The sequence below is a fragment of the Vicia villosa genome, linkage group LG3 (assembly GCF_029867415.1).
Source record: "Vicia villosa cultivar HV-30 ecotype Madison, WI linkage group LG3, Vvil1.0, whole genome shotgun sequence".
Lineage (NCBI taxonomy): Eukaryota > Viridiplantae > Streptophyta > Magnoliopsida > Fabales > Fabaceae > Vicia > Vicia villosa.
Genome location: NC_081182.1, coordinates 78,439,914 through 78,456,533, shown reverse-complemented (window position 1 = coordinate 78,456,533; position 16,620 = coordinate 78,439,914). Strand labels below are relative to the sequence as shown.

The 16,620-nt window shown below is 33.3% G+C and overlaps 3 protein-coding genes across 3 annotated transcripts; 1 reads left to right on the top strand and 2 right to left on the bottom strand.

The window, feature by feature from the left end:
* Positions 1–2,068: 2,068 nt before the first annotated feature.
* Positions 2,069–5,783, top strand: LOC131656153 (uncharacterized). The gene is made up of 2 exons (XM_058925911.1): positions 2,069–2,816; positions 4,281–5,783. The coding sequence occupies exons 1-2, from the start codon at positions 2,274–2,276 to the stop codon at positions 5,040–5,042; spliced, it is 1,305 nt and encodes a 434-aa protein (XP_058781894.1). The 5' UTR covers positions 2,069–2,273; the 3' UTR covers positions 5,043–5,783.
* Positions 5,784–6,717: 934 nt separating this feature from the next.
* LOC131656152 (arogenate dehydrogenase 1, chloroplastic-like) lies at positions 6,718–8,750 on the bottom strand. The gene is made up of 6 exons (XM_058925909.1): positions 8,077–8,750; positions 7,840–7,995; positions 7,668–7,750; positions 7,496–7,565; positions 7,312–7,386; positions 6,718–7,212 (listed from the first exon to the last, which is right to left on the bottom strand). The coding sequence occupies exons 1-6, from the start codon at positions 8,494–8,496 to the stop codon at positions 7,138–7,140; spliced, it is 879 nt and encodes a 292-aa protein (XP_058781892.1). The 5' UTR covers positions 8,497–8,750; the 3' UTR covers positions 6,718–7,137.
* A 6,637-nt stretch (positions 8,751–15,387) lies between these two features.
* On the bottom strand, positions 15,388–16,320 carry LOC131658382 (uncharacterized). Its single transcript, XM_058927682.1, has 2 exons — positions 16,313–16,320; positions 15,388–16,174 (listed from the first exon to the last, which is right to left on the bottom strand). Exons 1-2 carry the CDS (start codon positions 16,318–16,320, stop codon positions 15,388–15,390), a joined length of 795 nt encoding a protein of 264 aa, XP_058783665.1.
* Positions 16,321–16,620: the final 300 nt, after the last annotated feature.

The following is a 16,620-nucleotide window of genomic DNA, read 5'->3' as shown; positions in this document are numbered from 1 at the left end:
ATTTCAGAGTTTTAACATAGACTACCAAATTTCTTTATTTATACTGAAAATTTCATTTGTTCTATCGAATTTTTTGTGCGTAATTTTTTGCTAAAATTTTATCAAAGATAATATGAGTATTATCGAAAATGAGGGGGTGTCAGATTAAAGTTGGTGGCATTTTTCAAAATTATTTTGTATTCTAGAACTCTCGTCATAAGTCTCCCGATTCACATTTTTCAAACTGGGACTGATCAAGTATGTGTTCCAGTTTTATTTTATATTCGAAATTCCTGAACCAACTCTTTCGGTATTCGACAACACACCAGAAGACATTTGCAAAGTATTCTGATTTTGCTAAAACACATACCAGAAGTCTTATGCAAAGTCATGCCACACCATATAAGTAAATGCAACACCAAATCTCAACTTGGTTAATGTCATGCTAACAATTTCAAACAGAGGTTGTCTATAATTGTTTGTCTTGTAAGTGTTGTTCATAACTAACACAATATAAAAAAAATTCAACAACTTAATTATATCTGGATGGGCCCAAAAAATATCTCTCACAACTTCCGAGTCATCTTTTTTTCTACTCTAATAAACATAACATGCATACTCTATAAGCTTAAACAAATGTTGTATCTCTCTTCTAAGACCTCTTATCTCTTTTTCTAACATACTCTAATGCTTATATATTTGCATGGTCCGAGTAACATTCTCCGGATGTCTCTCTTGCAAGGAAAGCAATATGTGTCTAGGTGGAACATATTTCTTTGTCAAATCAACAACATGTTGCTTCTCATTTGTGCTCAACGTACCAACAAATGAATGAACTTCTAACCTACCAATTAAACCATGATTATGAAGTCCACGTTTTACATAAACCTTCCATCCAGACCCATCTTTCGTTGGGGTCGATCTAATTTTGAATGGACATCCACATTTCTTGGTCGCGCTTTGTGTTTCACTATCTCTATCCTTGTATTTCCCATGTTTATCACAACCAAATATTACTTTGTTGCTTCTCCCCCTCTTGCCTATTTTGGTATCTAAATGAGTGATGATAACAGTCACTTGATTTCTGATTCCAACCTCTTTAATCTACCTAATAAGCTCTTCTTGCGTATCAAATCTTTGTGTAGTTGAGAATGCATCAAAGATATATATACACATATTTAGTTTTATCGCATATTTGTATAGAAATTTCCATACTTGAAACATAAAAATCAGTTAAAAAAATTAAAAAACAAAATAAGTCCCGGATAACTTGCAAAAAGTGTTATGGAACACAAAACAAGCAACATCGAAAGACTTAACATAAAGAGTTATGTTCTGGACTGGGCCTGTGGGTGACCCACCGTCGAGCACAACACAACCCATTTCTACGTCGAGGAAGGTCAAAAGTGCTGGCCCAACCCGTTGGGACCAGTGGTGAACGTATTCCCCACGTGCTCCTCACCCGAGGACACGTCACCAACTACACCCCACGCTTCACGTGACTGGCGAAACCGTCTTGCCCTTCGTAACGGGCAGGTCCATCCATGATCCGCGAATTGCGGGGTTGCTGACTCAGAAAGATGAGCACGAGCTGCTCATCCCTACTTTCATGTGAGAATCGTGCCAGTCATCTATTATGGGCATGGACACTCAGCCCATAATAGAGACTATTGACCAAGCGCCAGGGGCTCATTATAAATACCCCCCTCCACCAAAGTGTCAGATATTTAATTCCATACCCTTTTTTACTTATCTCTTCACCCGAACTGATTTAAGTATCAGAGTGCTTGCAGATACAACCTCTTTTTTATTGACCGTTCAGAATCATGGACGTTTCAGTGACTATTTATCTATTATGATCGACTGGTAAGATCAAGTTCCAATAGATTATAAAATGCAAAGAGTACAATTCAAAAATTACAAATCAAAATTCATTTTGTAAGATGTTCAGTACACAAACAATATGTACCGTAAGTCTTTTTCTAAGTGTATTTTGAAAATTTTAAGTAAATAGTAAAAAGTAAAATAATAAATTAGTTAAAATCATACAAAAGTAAAGTAAAGTTGACATTTTTGAAAAAATGAAAGGGTGTGGAGATAAATGTAAGAATATGGAGTAAAATCTAAATGGAGCATACCTGAACTCAGCCCAACACAATTCATTTGCTTTGTGTTAATGCAAATTTGAATCAGTCATCCCCATCGCAAGTTTGAATTCACCATCTTCCCTCTCTAAAACAACCAAGCTATACTGTTTCTACCCTTCGAATTGACCCCATCAAGTGTTTGTAAAAATGCCAAACAGAAACCCCACCGTCGCTTACTCACCATCCTCACCTCGAAGATCACCGAGGCTCATTCTCCTCCACAACAACACCAACCCCACCACCCCAAAACCTAAATCCACCAAAAAATCTTCTACCCTGTCAAGAACCCCCGCCGCTAGGGTAAGGAAAACACCCAGATCGAAGGATGAAGTTCCTCTTAGACGATCCGCTAGATTCTCTAATCATAAAGCTCACCTGAATGAGGACGTTCAACTTAGTGAATTTCGTTCTGGTGATTCGACGAAAGTGAAGCAAGGAAAAACGAAGGAAAGTAGTGGCGATGAGAGAATTGGGGCTGAAGTTGATGGAAAAGGAAAGAGAAAGCTCAGTGGCGATGAAATAGTGGAAGAGAGTAGGAAGGAACAAGTTGAAAGTGGAGTGAGAGGGAAAAGAAAGCAAGATGGTGGTGAAGTTGCTGAAGGGTGGACTAAGGAGCAAGAATTGGCACTGCGAACAGCTTACTTTACTGCAAAACCTAGTCCCAATTTCTGGAAGAAAGTATCCAAACTGGTATGCTTTCTCTCTCTTTCTGTATGTAAAGATCACATTTTTAGCAGAAGAATTGTTCTTAAGTAAAAGCAAAGTTAACCATCCATGTATGAATATTTTATTGAATTATGTGTTCTATGATTTGAAATTTCTGGGTGATTCACCATTTTCCCTAACAAAAGCACTCAAAGATGATGACTTTGGTTTATCACTTCCTTATTTTTTGCCTTGGTTTTGATGTTAAAATAAATACATTGCTTGAAATGACCCTTGAAAATAAAGAAGGTATTGCAGCAGGGCTTACGGCCGTAGAGACGCACTGTGTGCGGTCGTTGCAGAACTATTTGATCTAATTACTATGTGCAATTCATTTATTTTATAGATGTTGCACAATGTGCAGAAGTTTAGGTATGACGGTGGTGCAGATAAGGACTGTAATTTTCTTGGCCAAACATGTATATGGCTATTGGCTTGAAGTATTAGCTGCCATATGTTTGGGATGTAAACTGTTTTTAGTTAGGTGTTGTGGTAAAAAAAGTTTTCTTTTTCTGTGCATTTGCTAAAAATGAGGTAAAAAATTACACTTATTTGCTAGAATTGTTTTTAAAAAAAAAAAGCGGCAAAATTGCTAAAAAAATGAGGTAAAAAACTACACTTAATTGTATCTCTTGACTTTCAAAGATGATAATTGTATAGTCAAAATGTCTAAATGAATCAAAATATTTTTAACCTTTTACTTATTTGATTAAAAGAGTATAATAGCCTTTTCATACAAATTTGGAGTGGGAAGTATAGGAAGGGTGTGAGAGGTATATTCAAAATGCTTGAACAGCTTCAGGACTATGTGCTTGTAGCCTATTCTGTAAAGGCCCCAAATGATTCATTTGCTTTATGTTAATGCAAGTTTGAATCATTCAATCATCATCACAAGTTTGAATTCACGATCTTCCCTCTCAAAAACAACCAAGCTATTTGGATCTAATTACAACGTGTAACCCTTTTATTTTATAGAAGCTGGTCAATATGCAGAAGTTCAGGTATGACAGTGGTGCAGATAAGGACTGTAATTTTCTTGGCCAAACATGTATGGCTATTGGCCTGTAGTATTAGCTGCCATATGTTTGGGATGTAAACTGTTTTTAGCGGTGTTGTAAAAAAGTTATCTTTTGCTGTATATTTGCTAAATCTTTCACATCTCTCTAATATCTTCTTTGGAACTGTTTATCTATGATGTGATATCAGAAATTCCATGAACAAGTGATCTTGGTGAGCATTTGCATTATTCAGGCATTAAGTTTGAATATGACCATTCACACATCTTAATTTAATAGCTTTTACTTCTGCCTTTGTGATAACTGGTTCATGATTGTTATTTGCATTCATTACAAGAAGAAAAGTGTAAAATTATAATTTGTTCATGGTTAATTGATTGCCATGTGCTTAATTATTTTGGTAATTGAAATTGCTGTACAAAATCTGTTGCAGGTACCTGGGAAGTCTAAACAAGATTGTTTCGATAGAGTTCACCGTGACTTCCAAACACCACCTCCATGTCAGCCTAGATCACGGGCGAAGACAATTAACTCTTCTCCTCTTCATCAATTCTCAATATCTGCAAGTAAACTTCTCAAACCTACTGAAAAGAAGGTTTCTAAATCAAATGTTCTCAAACCAAAAAGCATTGTTAACCAGAAGTCTATTGAGAATATGTTACAGCGCCATCTTAAAGTGGATCAAGTCCATAAAGGAGACATATTTTCTGCTCTTGAACCAAACATTGATTTTTCTACTAATGATTTTCAGCTTAGTCAAGCAGTTTGTACTCCAAAGCAGCAAAAGGAAAATCAAGGGTTTCTTCAAAATTTCACTGATAGATCATCATCAATTTCAAGTCACAAGAAGTCTCTTTCTAGATTTAGTGGCTCATCAGGTGTTCAAGATCTTGCTAGTCCACCTGTGCTAAAGAAAGTAAAAAACAAGGTACAACATGAAAAATACGTCAATCAATTAAGATTTAGGGAACTTAAGAGAAGAGCAGCGTCTACACGGACAAAAAATTCCGTTGTTGGAGAAGGAAACCACATTCAGAAAAAGGATGTTGTTAAAGCAGCACAAGATGCATTGGTTTCTGAAGCTAGAGATGCTATCAACAAGTTTCAACAATCGCAAGTCAATATCAGGGACAACACTTGTAGTTCTGACGAGGACAATGATGATGACATTGGAGTTGATTGTGATAGTCAATAGGTTTTCTCGAGCTAATTGACTAAAATTAGTTAAACAATTGCATGTATAGTTGTTTCATTTGAAGTTTTAGACAATGTATCTTGGTCATAATCTAGTTTTCCTAGCTCAAAACTTCCTTTGTAATATGGCAACCATAATTCTTCTAGATGTATACATTTAGATTAGGATTTAAAGCAACAAGGATTGTCTTGTATTCGTCTAGGTACTATTTGCTCACTTAGTTGATAAAAAGGAGCAATGCGCTTTTATTTGCTCTGCTAATTTCCCCTTCTAGATTTTAGCCCTTTATTTTTCTCATTGACCATTTTGGTGATGCAAAATTGAGATATGTTAAATACTATGAAATTTTTTTCTGTACTTAATATAACTTTGGTGTTTCGTCATCGTTTATCCCTTTAAATGATGTGAATTGTTAATTGTATTTGTCACAAAGGAGGTGAAGATAGAGGAGAAAGTGATAACTTTGAGGATTTATGATGTGACAGCTATTGGTGATAGGGAAAGTGTGGGAGAAGTTGATGAATGCTAGAGTTGTTTAGTTGGGGGAAGCTGAACAGGTTCCGGGTCGAGATGATAAGGAATTGGAGCTTGAGATTGTCAAGAATTTACATAATCGCTGAGTTGAGATTGATAAGCATTTAATTTTGGCTATTGAAGTGTATCCCTATAATCTTCAGGAACCACTCAATCGGTATATGGATAAAAAGTATGCATTTTAATTTTACTTTTCCGTTTTTTTTCTTCTTTTTCCGAGTTTTTAGTTGGAATCTTAGTTAGTCTCAGAATGTCAATTGAGTTTATAGTTGGAATCATGTCTTGGCGTTTATTATGATTTATGAACATGTTCATTGGAGGTGATTTGCTGCTATTGTTGCCATATCTTCTAGTTATGTGACTCCGACATGAAAATGAATAACAAGTCTGAGAGCTATATCTGTTTTTGGGATAAAAAGCTTAATTAATCACTTATCGAATAAACATTTTAACTTGTTTTTGTTAAGCTGTTGTCGTAATGTTTTCATAATATCTTTCAAACACATTCAAGTACTTATGACAATAGATTAGCTCAAATTAATTGTTCCTAAGCCAATACAATATCTTACATGCGCCTTGAATAAATAACTAAATTGCTGATTTTTGTTATGCTTGATTTTATTTTGCAGAAAGACTTGTTACCAAATAAAAATTCAATTATCAGTTTCTGTTTCTTTTACCTTGGTTGCTACTTATCTTATCTGTTAGATCCTGTCTCTTTTCTCATTGATATTGTTCCTCACAACTCTGTTACTTATAAACAAACTTGACTGACATGACTTGATAGATGGAGAAACCATAAAAACTTATACGGTGCATTGGCCACCTGAACGGTGGCAGGAGTATGAACCTATTCTTAGTTACTGTCGTGAAAATGGAATTCGTTTTGTTGCTTGTGGTACTCTACTGAAGATGTGTTCGGATTTTCATTCAAACTGATGTAGATCGTTAAGAAATAGCTAGTGTGTGAAAGATAAACCCTGATTCCCCGAATTAGAAATGAATTCCATTCATAATACTCAAGGTTTCTGAATCAAACAAAAGGTTTTCTTAAACATTTTTCAAAGGGTAAAAAACATGATTTGGAAACCTGCCTTAGGTGGTATGGTAATATCATGATACGAGAAGAGGATCAGATAATATGTTGAAAGAATGAAGGATGGCATGTTGGAGCATTAAATATACCTTGCATTCGGCGTTTTACTACATTTTGGTTTTTGATAGAGTTATATGTTCTAAGTAGATCATTGTAACCAATTCTATTAAGGAGGAATGGAGGATCAAGCTCAATTTTTCTATCTCTATGTCAAGTCACGCAAAAACAATCTTTAAAAATTGACAATTTTCTCATCAACAGATCTTAAGGACTGGTCTAATTATTGGATATGGAGGAAGTAGTTGAGATTTGGCTTGAAGTCTTGATTCAGTTGAGTGAAACCTTCTGTGTTTAATACTAAATATATATATTTTTTTACTTTATATGGCAGGGATTACAATAGGTAATTTGAAATAAATAGTTCGTCCATATGTCTTCATCATAAAACATAGAATGCATCAACTTTCAGTTCTGTACTTCATCCATCCTTTGGACCAGCATCTCTTTGACTTTATGTAGGGCCTGTTCAAGGTTTTCCAGCTGCATACATTTTGTAATTCATGAGTTGTCTCAAGTTACTTGGTATAAGGCTTCAAGGTTTTTATTTTGAAAATAAGCATTTTGCTGGCAGTTCCTTACCTCTTGTCTGGCAAATCTGTTGTACACGAATAATCCACTATACAGATCAAAACTGCACCACGTGACAGGTTCTTTCTGCAATTGATTTTTTATGTTACATGACAGCATATGCTATAAAATTTATCGTTTTGAGGTTAAAACAGAAAGGAGGGAGCTTTAGAAGATTATGTTAAAAAGTGTTTACCAACTGAACAAGTGCCTGAAAGCCCTTGGTGTCAATAGGTGTAGATTTAATATCCATTTCTGCCAATGTCCTTGTGAAGAAGACATCAAAAATTTACAGTCAGTGAGTGTATAAATAGGTGCTTGTCTGTCTGTCTCTGGTTTGTTAGAAAGATATGTAGGAAGCTTCATACCTGCGTATTGTGTGTGTGATAAATTGGCTCTTTGCAGCTGCTCTATCATGTGCCTCACATGACATTTCTACCATCTTGCAACCCTGAATAACACAATATTGCAAAATAGATTGTAGAGTTACGATTTAACATTTTCCTGATCTAATAGTTCTAGTGACAGCTATTAAGTTACCTCAGTTGCAAAAATTTGGAGAAATTTAGAGCAGGTAGCTTCATCCTTTATTCGAACTCTGTCATACATGAAAGTCAGATTTCGCCAGCCATTTTTCCCACTCACTGGTCCGAACATCGGGTGTGTGCAGAGTATGTCTGACTCCTTTGGAAGCACCTTAGACACCGAAAACAAAAACTAGATCAATCATCTGAATGAAACAAGTAAACAAAACTGCTATGTAATGTAACTTCTTACTCTTAAAAGAAGGTTCCTTGGATGCTCTTTAACCAAAAGAACATCAACAAAAAGCGTCGGACGTTTCAGACAAGCGAGTGGCATTGACCCGACAACCTCGGACAGCGACCAAATAGATGTGCATAACAGTATGACATCCATGTCAGCCTCAAGTAATGCTGCAACATCCCTGAAGAAATGGACACCCATTTGGAGACAAAGTTGAGAGTAATCTGTTCTTGAGGTTGCAGTTAGAGTATGGCCTTGTTTGATCATTGTATTTGCCAGAAATTGACCAAATGTACCAAATCCAACAAAGCCAATTTTCAAACTTTTGGAACATGACATGGTTGGTTGATGCTTCAAGCAATTTAGCACAATTAGGGAATAAGGTTTTTGTGAAATCAATTCAAGTAAACAAAATATCAAATTATGATGCATAAAAGAAACATCAATTTAATGATCAAATTGCATCAAACATATAAATGGTTAAAATATCTCACAATGTAATTTTGATAAATAAAAAGGTTCTTAGATAAGATTCATACCGGCCCCAAAGAAAATAAATGATACTTAGCTGGTGTGTTATGTTAATACCATCTTGTTTTTGTTTAAATGATCATAGGTTTAATATTCATTTTGTGTCACATGTCTAGATTGTTATTCATCCATAAACTTTTAAGTATCACAACTTACTTGGATGTTTTATGTCCCCTAATTAGGATGAATCCTCGAGGTTTTTGAAATAAAAAACAACATAATTTGGCAATGAGGTGTGGTGTAGCCTAACTCGAAACAATAATGACATCTCACATTAGGTGAGTAAGGTTTGCCACTACTATTTTTAGCGTATGGTTATTTATTATTAGGCTTCATAGAAAAACTATATTTTAACATTAGAAGATTATTCTAATAAGATTTTTTTAGTTTTGATCTCTTCATATAAATTTGGACAAACTTCATGGCTTTTATAGTCCATCCAAGTTTCAATTTAAAGAGATTTATATTTGTTCGCTAACAAGGGTTGCATGTTTAATTCTTAAATAAGTTGAAGCATTTTTAAGCTTAGAGATCTTCTTAAATAAAGATATCTCTTCTTTGGAAGGCTAACTTCTGAAATGCTTGCAATGTTTCAATATGAATCTCTTGAAATCCGTTTGCAACTCATCATAAGAAGAAACAAAGTCTAAGTCAGTGTATTTTCTGATGTTTATTATATTCTTAATCTAATTTTGAATCTTGTTTCTATTAGTCAATTGTGTGATTTTGGTTACTCATTTATGTTTTCTTCCACTTGTTGTGTGCAGGATCCTCATTCCGGGAGACTGACTGGGATAAGCCGTAGATAAGGGGGACTTTATTTTTGGATGAGTTGAGAGTCCTAGATACTGCAGCCTCAACCTCTACTTCCACAACTGATTTATTATCCTCTTTTTCGTTTGAATTTTTCGTCTTCTAGTTTTTATTTATGGCATTACCGTCTTGGACACGTACTGCTTCTAGATTAAAGTATTTGGCTTCTGTTACAAACCAGTGATATCTCTGATTGTTGTGGTTGCAAACTTGCTAAATTTTCAGCTTTACCACTTAGTAAAAGTGTTTCCATTTCAAATGCACCTTTTGACCTAGTTCACTCTGATGTATGGGGTCCATCACCGCTTCATACTAAGGGTGGATCTAGATATTATGTTTCGTTTATTGATGACCAGACTCGTTAGTGTTGGGTTTATCTTATGAAAAACCATTTAGATTTTTTTTAAACATTTATTGTATGTTCCGTGCTATGGTTAAGACTCAACATAATGTTGTTATAAAGTGCTTCCATTGTGATTTAGGTGGTGAATATACCTCTAATAAATTTTCTGATTTGCTTGCTTTTGATGGTACCATTCATCAAGCATCTTGTATTGATACACCTCAACAGAATGGAGTTGCTGAAAGGAAACACCGTCACATTATTGAGACTGCTCGCTCCCTTTTGTTGTCTGCTTCGGTTCCTAGTGAATTTTGGGGTGAAGCAGTTCTTACTGCTGTTCATGTCATTAATAGAATTCCATCGTCTGTCACATCAGGTTTGTCTCCTTTTGAAAAATTGTATAACTATATCCCTGATTATTCATCTTTGAAAGTGTTTGGTTCTACTTGTTTTGTTCTTCGCCCCCAAGTAGAACGTAGTAAGTTATCTTCTCGTTCTGCTATATGTGTTTTTCTTGGTTATGGAGATGGTCAAAAGGGTTATCGTTGTTATGATCCTGGTGCAAAGAAATTGTATGTTTCTCGTCATGTTGTTTTCCTTGAACACATTCCTTTTTACTCTCTTTCTTCTGATTCTTATATTACTAACAGTTCAAAACTCACTCATATCGATCCTTTTGATCATAATGATAATATTTCTAGTGATTGTAATTTTGAGAATTGCAGGGCTGATACTACTGATACTCTAGATACTAACATCCCTCTTGTCCTCATGACTATCCAAGAACCTTCTACGTCTGTTGATCCTCCTCCTCCTCCCCGTTATCCCTCTCGTGACCGTAAGTCTACTCAATTGCCTGATTTTGTCTATTCCACCTACTTTTCTTCTTTTGCTTATTTTCTAACCTCTATCCACAGTTTGTATGAGCCCTCTTCCTATAAAGAGGCTATTCTTGACCCTCTTTGGCAGCAGGCTATGGCAGAAGAACTTTCTGCTTTGCATAAAACATATACTTGGGAATTAGTACCTCTTCCTCCTAGAAAACGTGTTATTGAGTCTCGTTGGATATACAAGATCAAAACTAAGTCAGATGAATTAGTTGAGCGTTGCAAAGCACGTCTTGTTGCTAAGAGATTCTCTCAACAATATGGTATGAATTATGAAGAAACTTTTACTCCTGTTGCTAATATGACTACTATTCACACTCTTATTGTAGTTACATCTGTTTGTCAGTGGCATATTTTTCAAATGGATGTTAAAAATGCATTTCTTAGTGGTGACCTTCAAGAGGAAGTTTATATGGTACCCCCACAAGGTGTTTCTCATAATCAAGGGGAACTTTGTAAGTTGAAGAAGGCATTATATGGTTTGAAACAAGCTCCACGAGCTTGGTTTGAGAAGTTCACCAATGTGATTACATCTATTGACCTTCACTCTAGTGATCATGATTCAACTTTGTTTGTCAAGACAACTTATCATGGTCGTATTATACTCTCATTATATGTTGAATGATTATTATAGGTGATAATATAGATGGAATTAATGATTTGAAATTACAGTTAGCCAAACAGTTTGAGATGAAGGACTTAGGCACTCTTCGGTACTTCTTGAGTATTGAAGTTGGTTACTCTCCTAAAGGCTATATTCTCTCTCAATCCAAGTATATTGCAAACATTCTTGAACAAAATCGCCTTTCTGATACTAGAGTAGTGGATAGTCCTCTCGAGTTAAATGTGAAGTATGCTCCATATGATGGTGTTCCTCTATCCGATCTCACCTTATATCGTACTTTGGTTGGCAGCCTGGTGTACCTTACAATTACTATACCAGATATTTCTTATGTCGTTCATGTTGTTAGTCAGTCTGTTGTCTCTCCTACTACAGTGCATTGGGCAACCGTTCTTCGCATATGTCGTTATCTTCGGGGAACCCAGTTTCAGAGCCTTCTTTTTCTCTCATCGTCCTTATTGGAACTACGTGCTTATTCCGATGCTGATTGGGATGACGACCCTACAAATCGTAAGTCTACTATAAGATTTTGTATCTTTCTTAGGGACTCTCTTATTTCTTGGAAAAGTAAGAAACAATATATTGTCTCTCGTTCTTCTATAGAAGTTGAGTATCATGCTATGACGTCCACCACTACTGAAATAGTTTGGTTGCGTTGATTACTTTCTGATATGGATGCCATTCTTTCTAAACCAACTCCCATGTATTGTGATAACAAAAGTGCCATTCAAATTGCCCACATCTCGGTCTTTTATGAACGTACCAAACACATTGAGATTGATTGTCATTTCACTCGTTATCATCTTCAACATGAAACAATTACTCTACCGTTTGTCTCCTCCGCTTTACAGTGATTTGTTTACAAAGACACATTCCATTAAACATTTTCATATTTTGATTGACAAACTCTCGATGCTTCCTACTAATGCATCTTGAGTTTGAGAGGAGATGTTAGTTATTATTATTATATCTTTGTAAAGATAGTTTGATACTTACTAGTATATAATATTTATACTCTGGTGTAACTTTTATTCTCTAATTTTCATTTATTCTATTAAAACCCTAAGCTAAAGGGTCTTTCTCCTTCTCTATGTTTATATATGTTTACTATCGTTATCAACACATTCGCATGACACTTTAATATTTAAGAAATTTTTCTTTGTATCAAATTTTCAAATTTATTTCTTATATAAAATTGTACTTATTTCTTTATTTCATACTTCAAATTCAAATTAAGAGCAAATATCATTATTACTTTTACTTTTCATATGGAATTGATGTTCATCTTTTTGATCTCGTACTTCAAATTATGGATCAGAGCAATATCATCATTATTATCTAAGTGATGAAGATGAAGCTTCAATTAAATATGAAGATGAAGCTTCAATTAATAGTTATATGATCGGTCACTTATCAAAATGAAGATTTTGATTTTACAATCATAAACAAAATGAACCTTGAATTCATTTTCAAGAATTATCAGTCAACTAACTAGCTGCGTAAGTTTTAAGAAGGCCCCACTTTAGAGACACAAGAACATGATGGAATTTTGATTTGCTCATCTCATAATCTTTTTTGGTGAAATGAAACATTTTGCTGTGGAATTTAAGCTACATAAATAAAATACAGTCACAGACCCACTTTTAACCGCCTATTGGTGATAAGAGAAACTTTTCTTTAATAATTACAAAAATATTAATTTTCTAAACATTTTGTTATCTATTTCTTTTATAGAAAATATAAGTGAGAATTATTTTTCTTTTAGTATTTTATTTATCTTTTAATTTCAAAATATTAATTCATTCGAAACAATTATTTGTAAGTTATTATCTTTCCTTATTTTAAATATTTAATTTTATGCTTAAAATCTTACGACATTTCATTAACAAACTATTTCCTACTTATATATAAAATAAGTATCACTTAATATTAAAAAGATTAATAATTATACACAGATAATTAATATAAATATTTTTAAATATGTTTAAAATTATAATATTAATCAATTATTATATATATATATATATATATATATATATATATATATATATATATATATATATATATATATATATATATATATATATATATATATATATATATATATATATATATATATATATATATATATATATATATATATATATATATATATATATATATATATATATATATATAAAATTAATAAGAAACCAATCTAGTCCATTAAACATGTTTTAAATTTGTTGATTTTAATGGATTGGATTGGTTTCTCTTTCTATGTTGATTTAAAATAAATATTAAGGATCATAGAAAGAGAAATCAATCCAGTCCATTAAAATCAACAAAATCAAAATTTAATGGTCGTGATTCATTGTTCTCATTTCTCATAATAACCAAGTGTTCTCACTTGATTCGTCCTATATATATATATATATATATATATATATATATATATATATATATATATATATATATATATATATATATATATATATATATATATATATATATATATTAAATTCATCAGAATTTACAACCTTTTTACATTAAATCATACTTTTAAATGAATGAAACAAGTTGAAATCCAAATTTTATGCAAATATTTTAAAAAAATATAAATCATAATAATAACATTTTTTAAGAACATACAAATAAAATAAAAAAGGAGAAAAAATTGAAAATTAGTTGCATATTTAATTTTTTTGAGAAAATTGAAATGTTAATTTTGTCCAAAAAATTCAACTAACATTACCGATTTTATTAGAATGTATATTTTCATCCGAATATAAATCTAAAACATTGCATTTCGTGTGTGTGTGAATTTTTGACCTGTTTATCATTTTGCTAAAAGAAAAAAAAATTAATTTTCTCCAATATATATATTTTGGTGCATAATTTTTTAAACATTTTTCCCAAACATGTGTAACATACTTGGGATGTAGATTCAATTTCAGTCCTTGTTAAGAACATGAGAAAGTCAGTACCAAACTCTACCAACATTATGCAATGCACTATATTGGTTTCTTGCTGACCTATATAGTCCTTATTTGGTTTCTTTATTAATTCTACTGTCACACTCATCCTAATTTATTCGATATGCTTTCATTTTCACAGTCCTAACGGTTTCCTAACTAAAATAAACAAATCTAGTGGCTTTAGATGGTTGTCGTTATAGACCTAGATGTTTGCTAACTTGCAACTACTTTGTAGGTGCAAAACAAGTCTTGAGATAACTAACTATTAGAGGAACCATTCACATCATCCCTTGCTAAAAATAGTGATTGAAAAAGATACACTACCATATTTGACTCAAATATAAGTAAGAATTATGGAGATTTAATTGGACTTTTCATCACTTTTCCTTATTTAACAAGTTATCATGCATGTTATTAGTTAAGATGTGATTTATATCTAAAAGTATTTTTAATTATTAGCAGTCAAATTTAAGATTAATCTATTTTTTAATAGTCAAGTATATACTCTGTCAAAATAAGGCCAACTAAAAGTGGTTTAGCTAAATCTTTTATGAGGATCATACTGCAGTATAATGGGTCAAATTCAATGTAAACATAATTTATTTTCAAAAGTCAATTTCATATAGCCAAAAAATAACAGATACGGTTAAAATTTAGTTTAAGAAACATAGTGAGAGATATAAGATGAGAATCAATCATAAAATAAATAAATAGAGGAAATATGAAAATAGTCAGAGTATAAACACTCGACAATCTAACCGGCTGACAAAGTTTTTTGCCCAAGATTAGTAAGATCTTCATACTAAATCTAACCGGAGTCAAAAATTTTAACCGCAAGTTACATATGACATAATATATAAATAATCATAAAATGTGCTACATAAGAGAAACCTAACGTACGAATGTTGTGCTAAATAAAATTAGGAGGTAAATGCCCTCTCCGAGACCTCTTTACGGTGAATGTTAGAATAATATATCTATTTTTAAGTGACTTCCTTCACTAAACCGGTGATCCATCTCCACACATATTTTGTTAATAGCAACATAAAAAATCTCTACACGGTAATGGTGAAGATTAGTGACAATCCTCCCTTCTCTTCTTGAACGACCCTGAACCGGTATTTCTTCATCCATATTTGGCACCGGAATACTTTGAGCAACACAAAATTCTTAGACATCAATAAGAAAATTATCCCAACTACTCTCTCTCAATGTAGTCAACCGAGCTTTAACATCATCAACTAATTCCATAGCAAGCACAATATTATGATCTTTTGTTTGCAAGATTTTTGAAAGTTCATTTGTAAAACCATACAACTTTAACAAAAGCTTCAAAATAAAAACAAATTTAAAGCTCTCCATTTTTTCTATCAAACTCGCCATTCGAGATACTCCACGTTCATCTTCATCAACAATACTAAGCACCTCTAACACGGAGGACCACATTTGATCCAAACGAATCAAGGTAGTATAATGTGAAATCCATCTAGTATCCCCGGGTCTAGCGAGACTAGATGATTGGTGCAAGTCATTTCCTTGAGATATCTCACCACTCTCAAGTCTACTCAAAATATCTTGGTGTTGTGCCTCCGTCAAAGCATCCCTTCTCTTGCAAGACGCACTTGTTGTGGTTACAATCAAGGAGATGTACTCAAAGAAATCATGAATAGATGAACAACTACTAGCAACAGACACAACCACAAATTGCAAACGGTGAGCATAGCAATGGACATAGAAAGCATAGGGGTTTTCATCTAGAATCTTTCTTTGTAAACCATTAAATTCACCTCTCATATTTGAAGACCCATCATATCCTTGCCCTCGTATCCTCAAAATAGATAACGTGTGACGATCAACAATACCATGAAGAGCATCCTTTAGTTCCTCAAATGTAGTATATTTGACATGATGTAGAGCAATAAATCGTTCCACAACTTTTCCTTTGTCGTTCAAGAACCTAGAATTATAAATAAAAAGTCAAATTTATTCATCTAATTTTTAACAAAGTTTACATGTATAAGTATAATAACAAACTCATTGTAATGGAGGCCTAGAGAATAATATGTAATAGAAATTGAAAAATACAACTACTAACCTCAACATCACCGCCAAAATATGACCTTCGGTCGGATTTGGTGGAGAGGATACGGCAACAGAGCAACGGTGGTCGGATCCAGCGGAGAGGATGTTGCAACGACTCGTCGAAGAGAGGAGGGAGGAGATAAAAAGAGACGAAGAGTTTTCTTTTTTAAAAAACTTGTACCTGTTTTACGATGATTAGGTTGTTTTGTTTTAAGGGAGCTTTTTTTTTTAATTTTTGTTTTGATTTATAAATAATTAATTAGGCTGGGCCTAAACCATTGGTTATTCATCTATTTTAATTTTCACACCCTGTTTTTACTA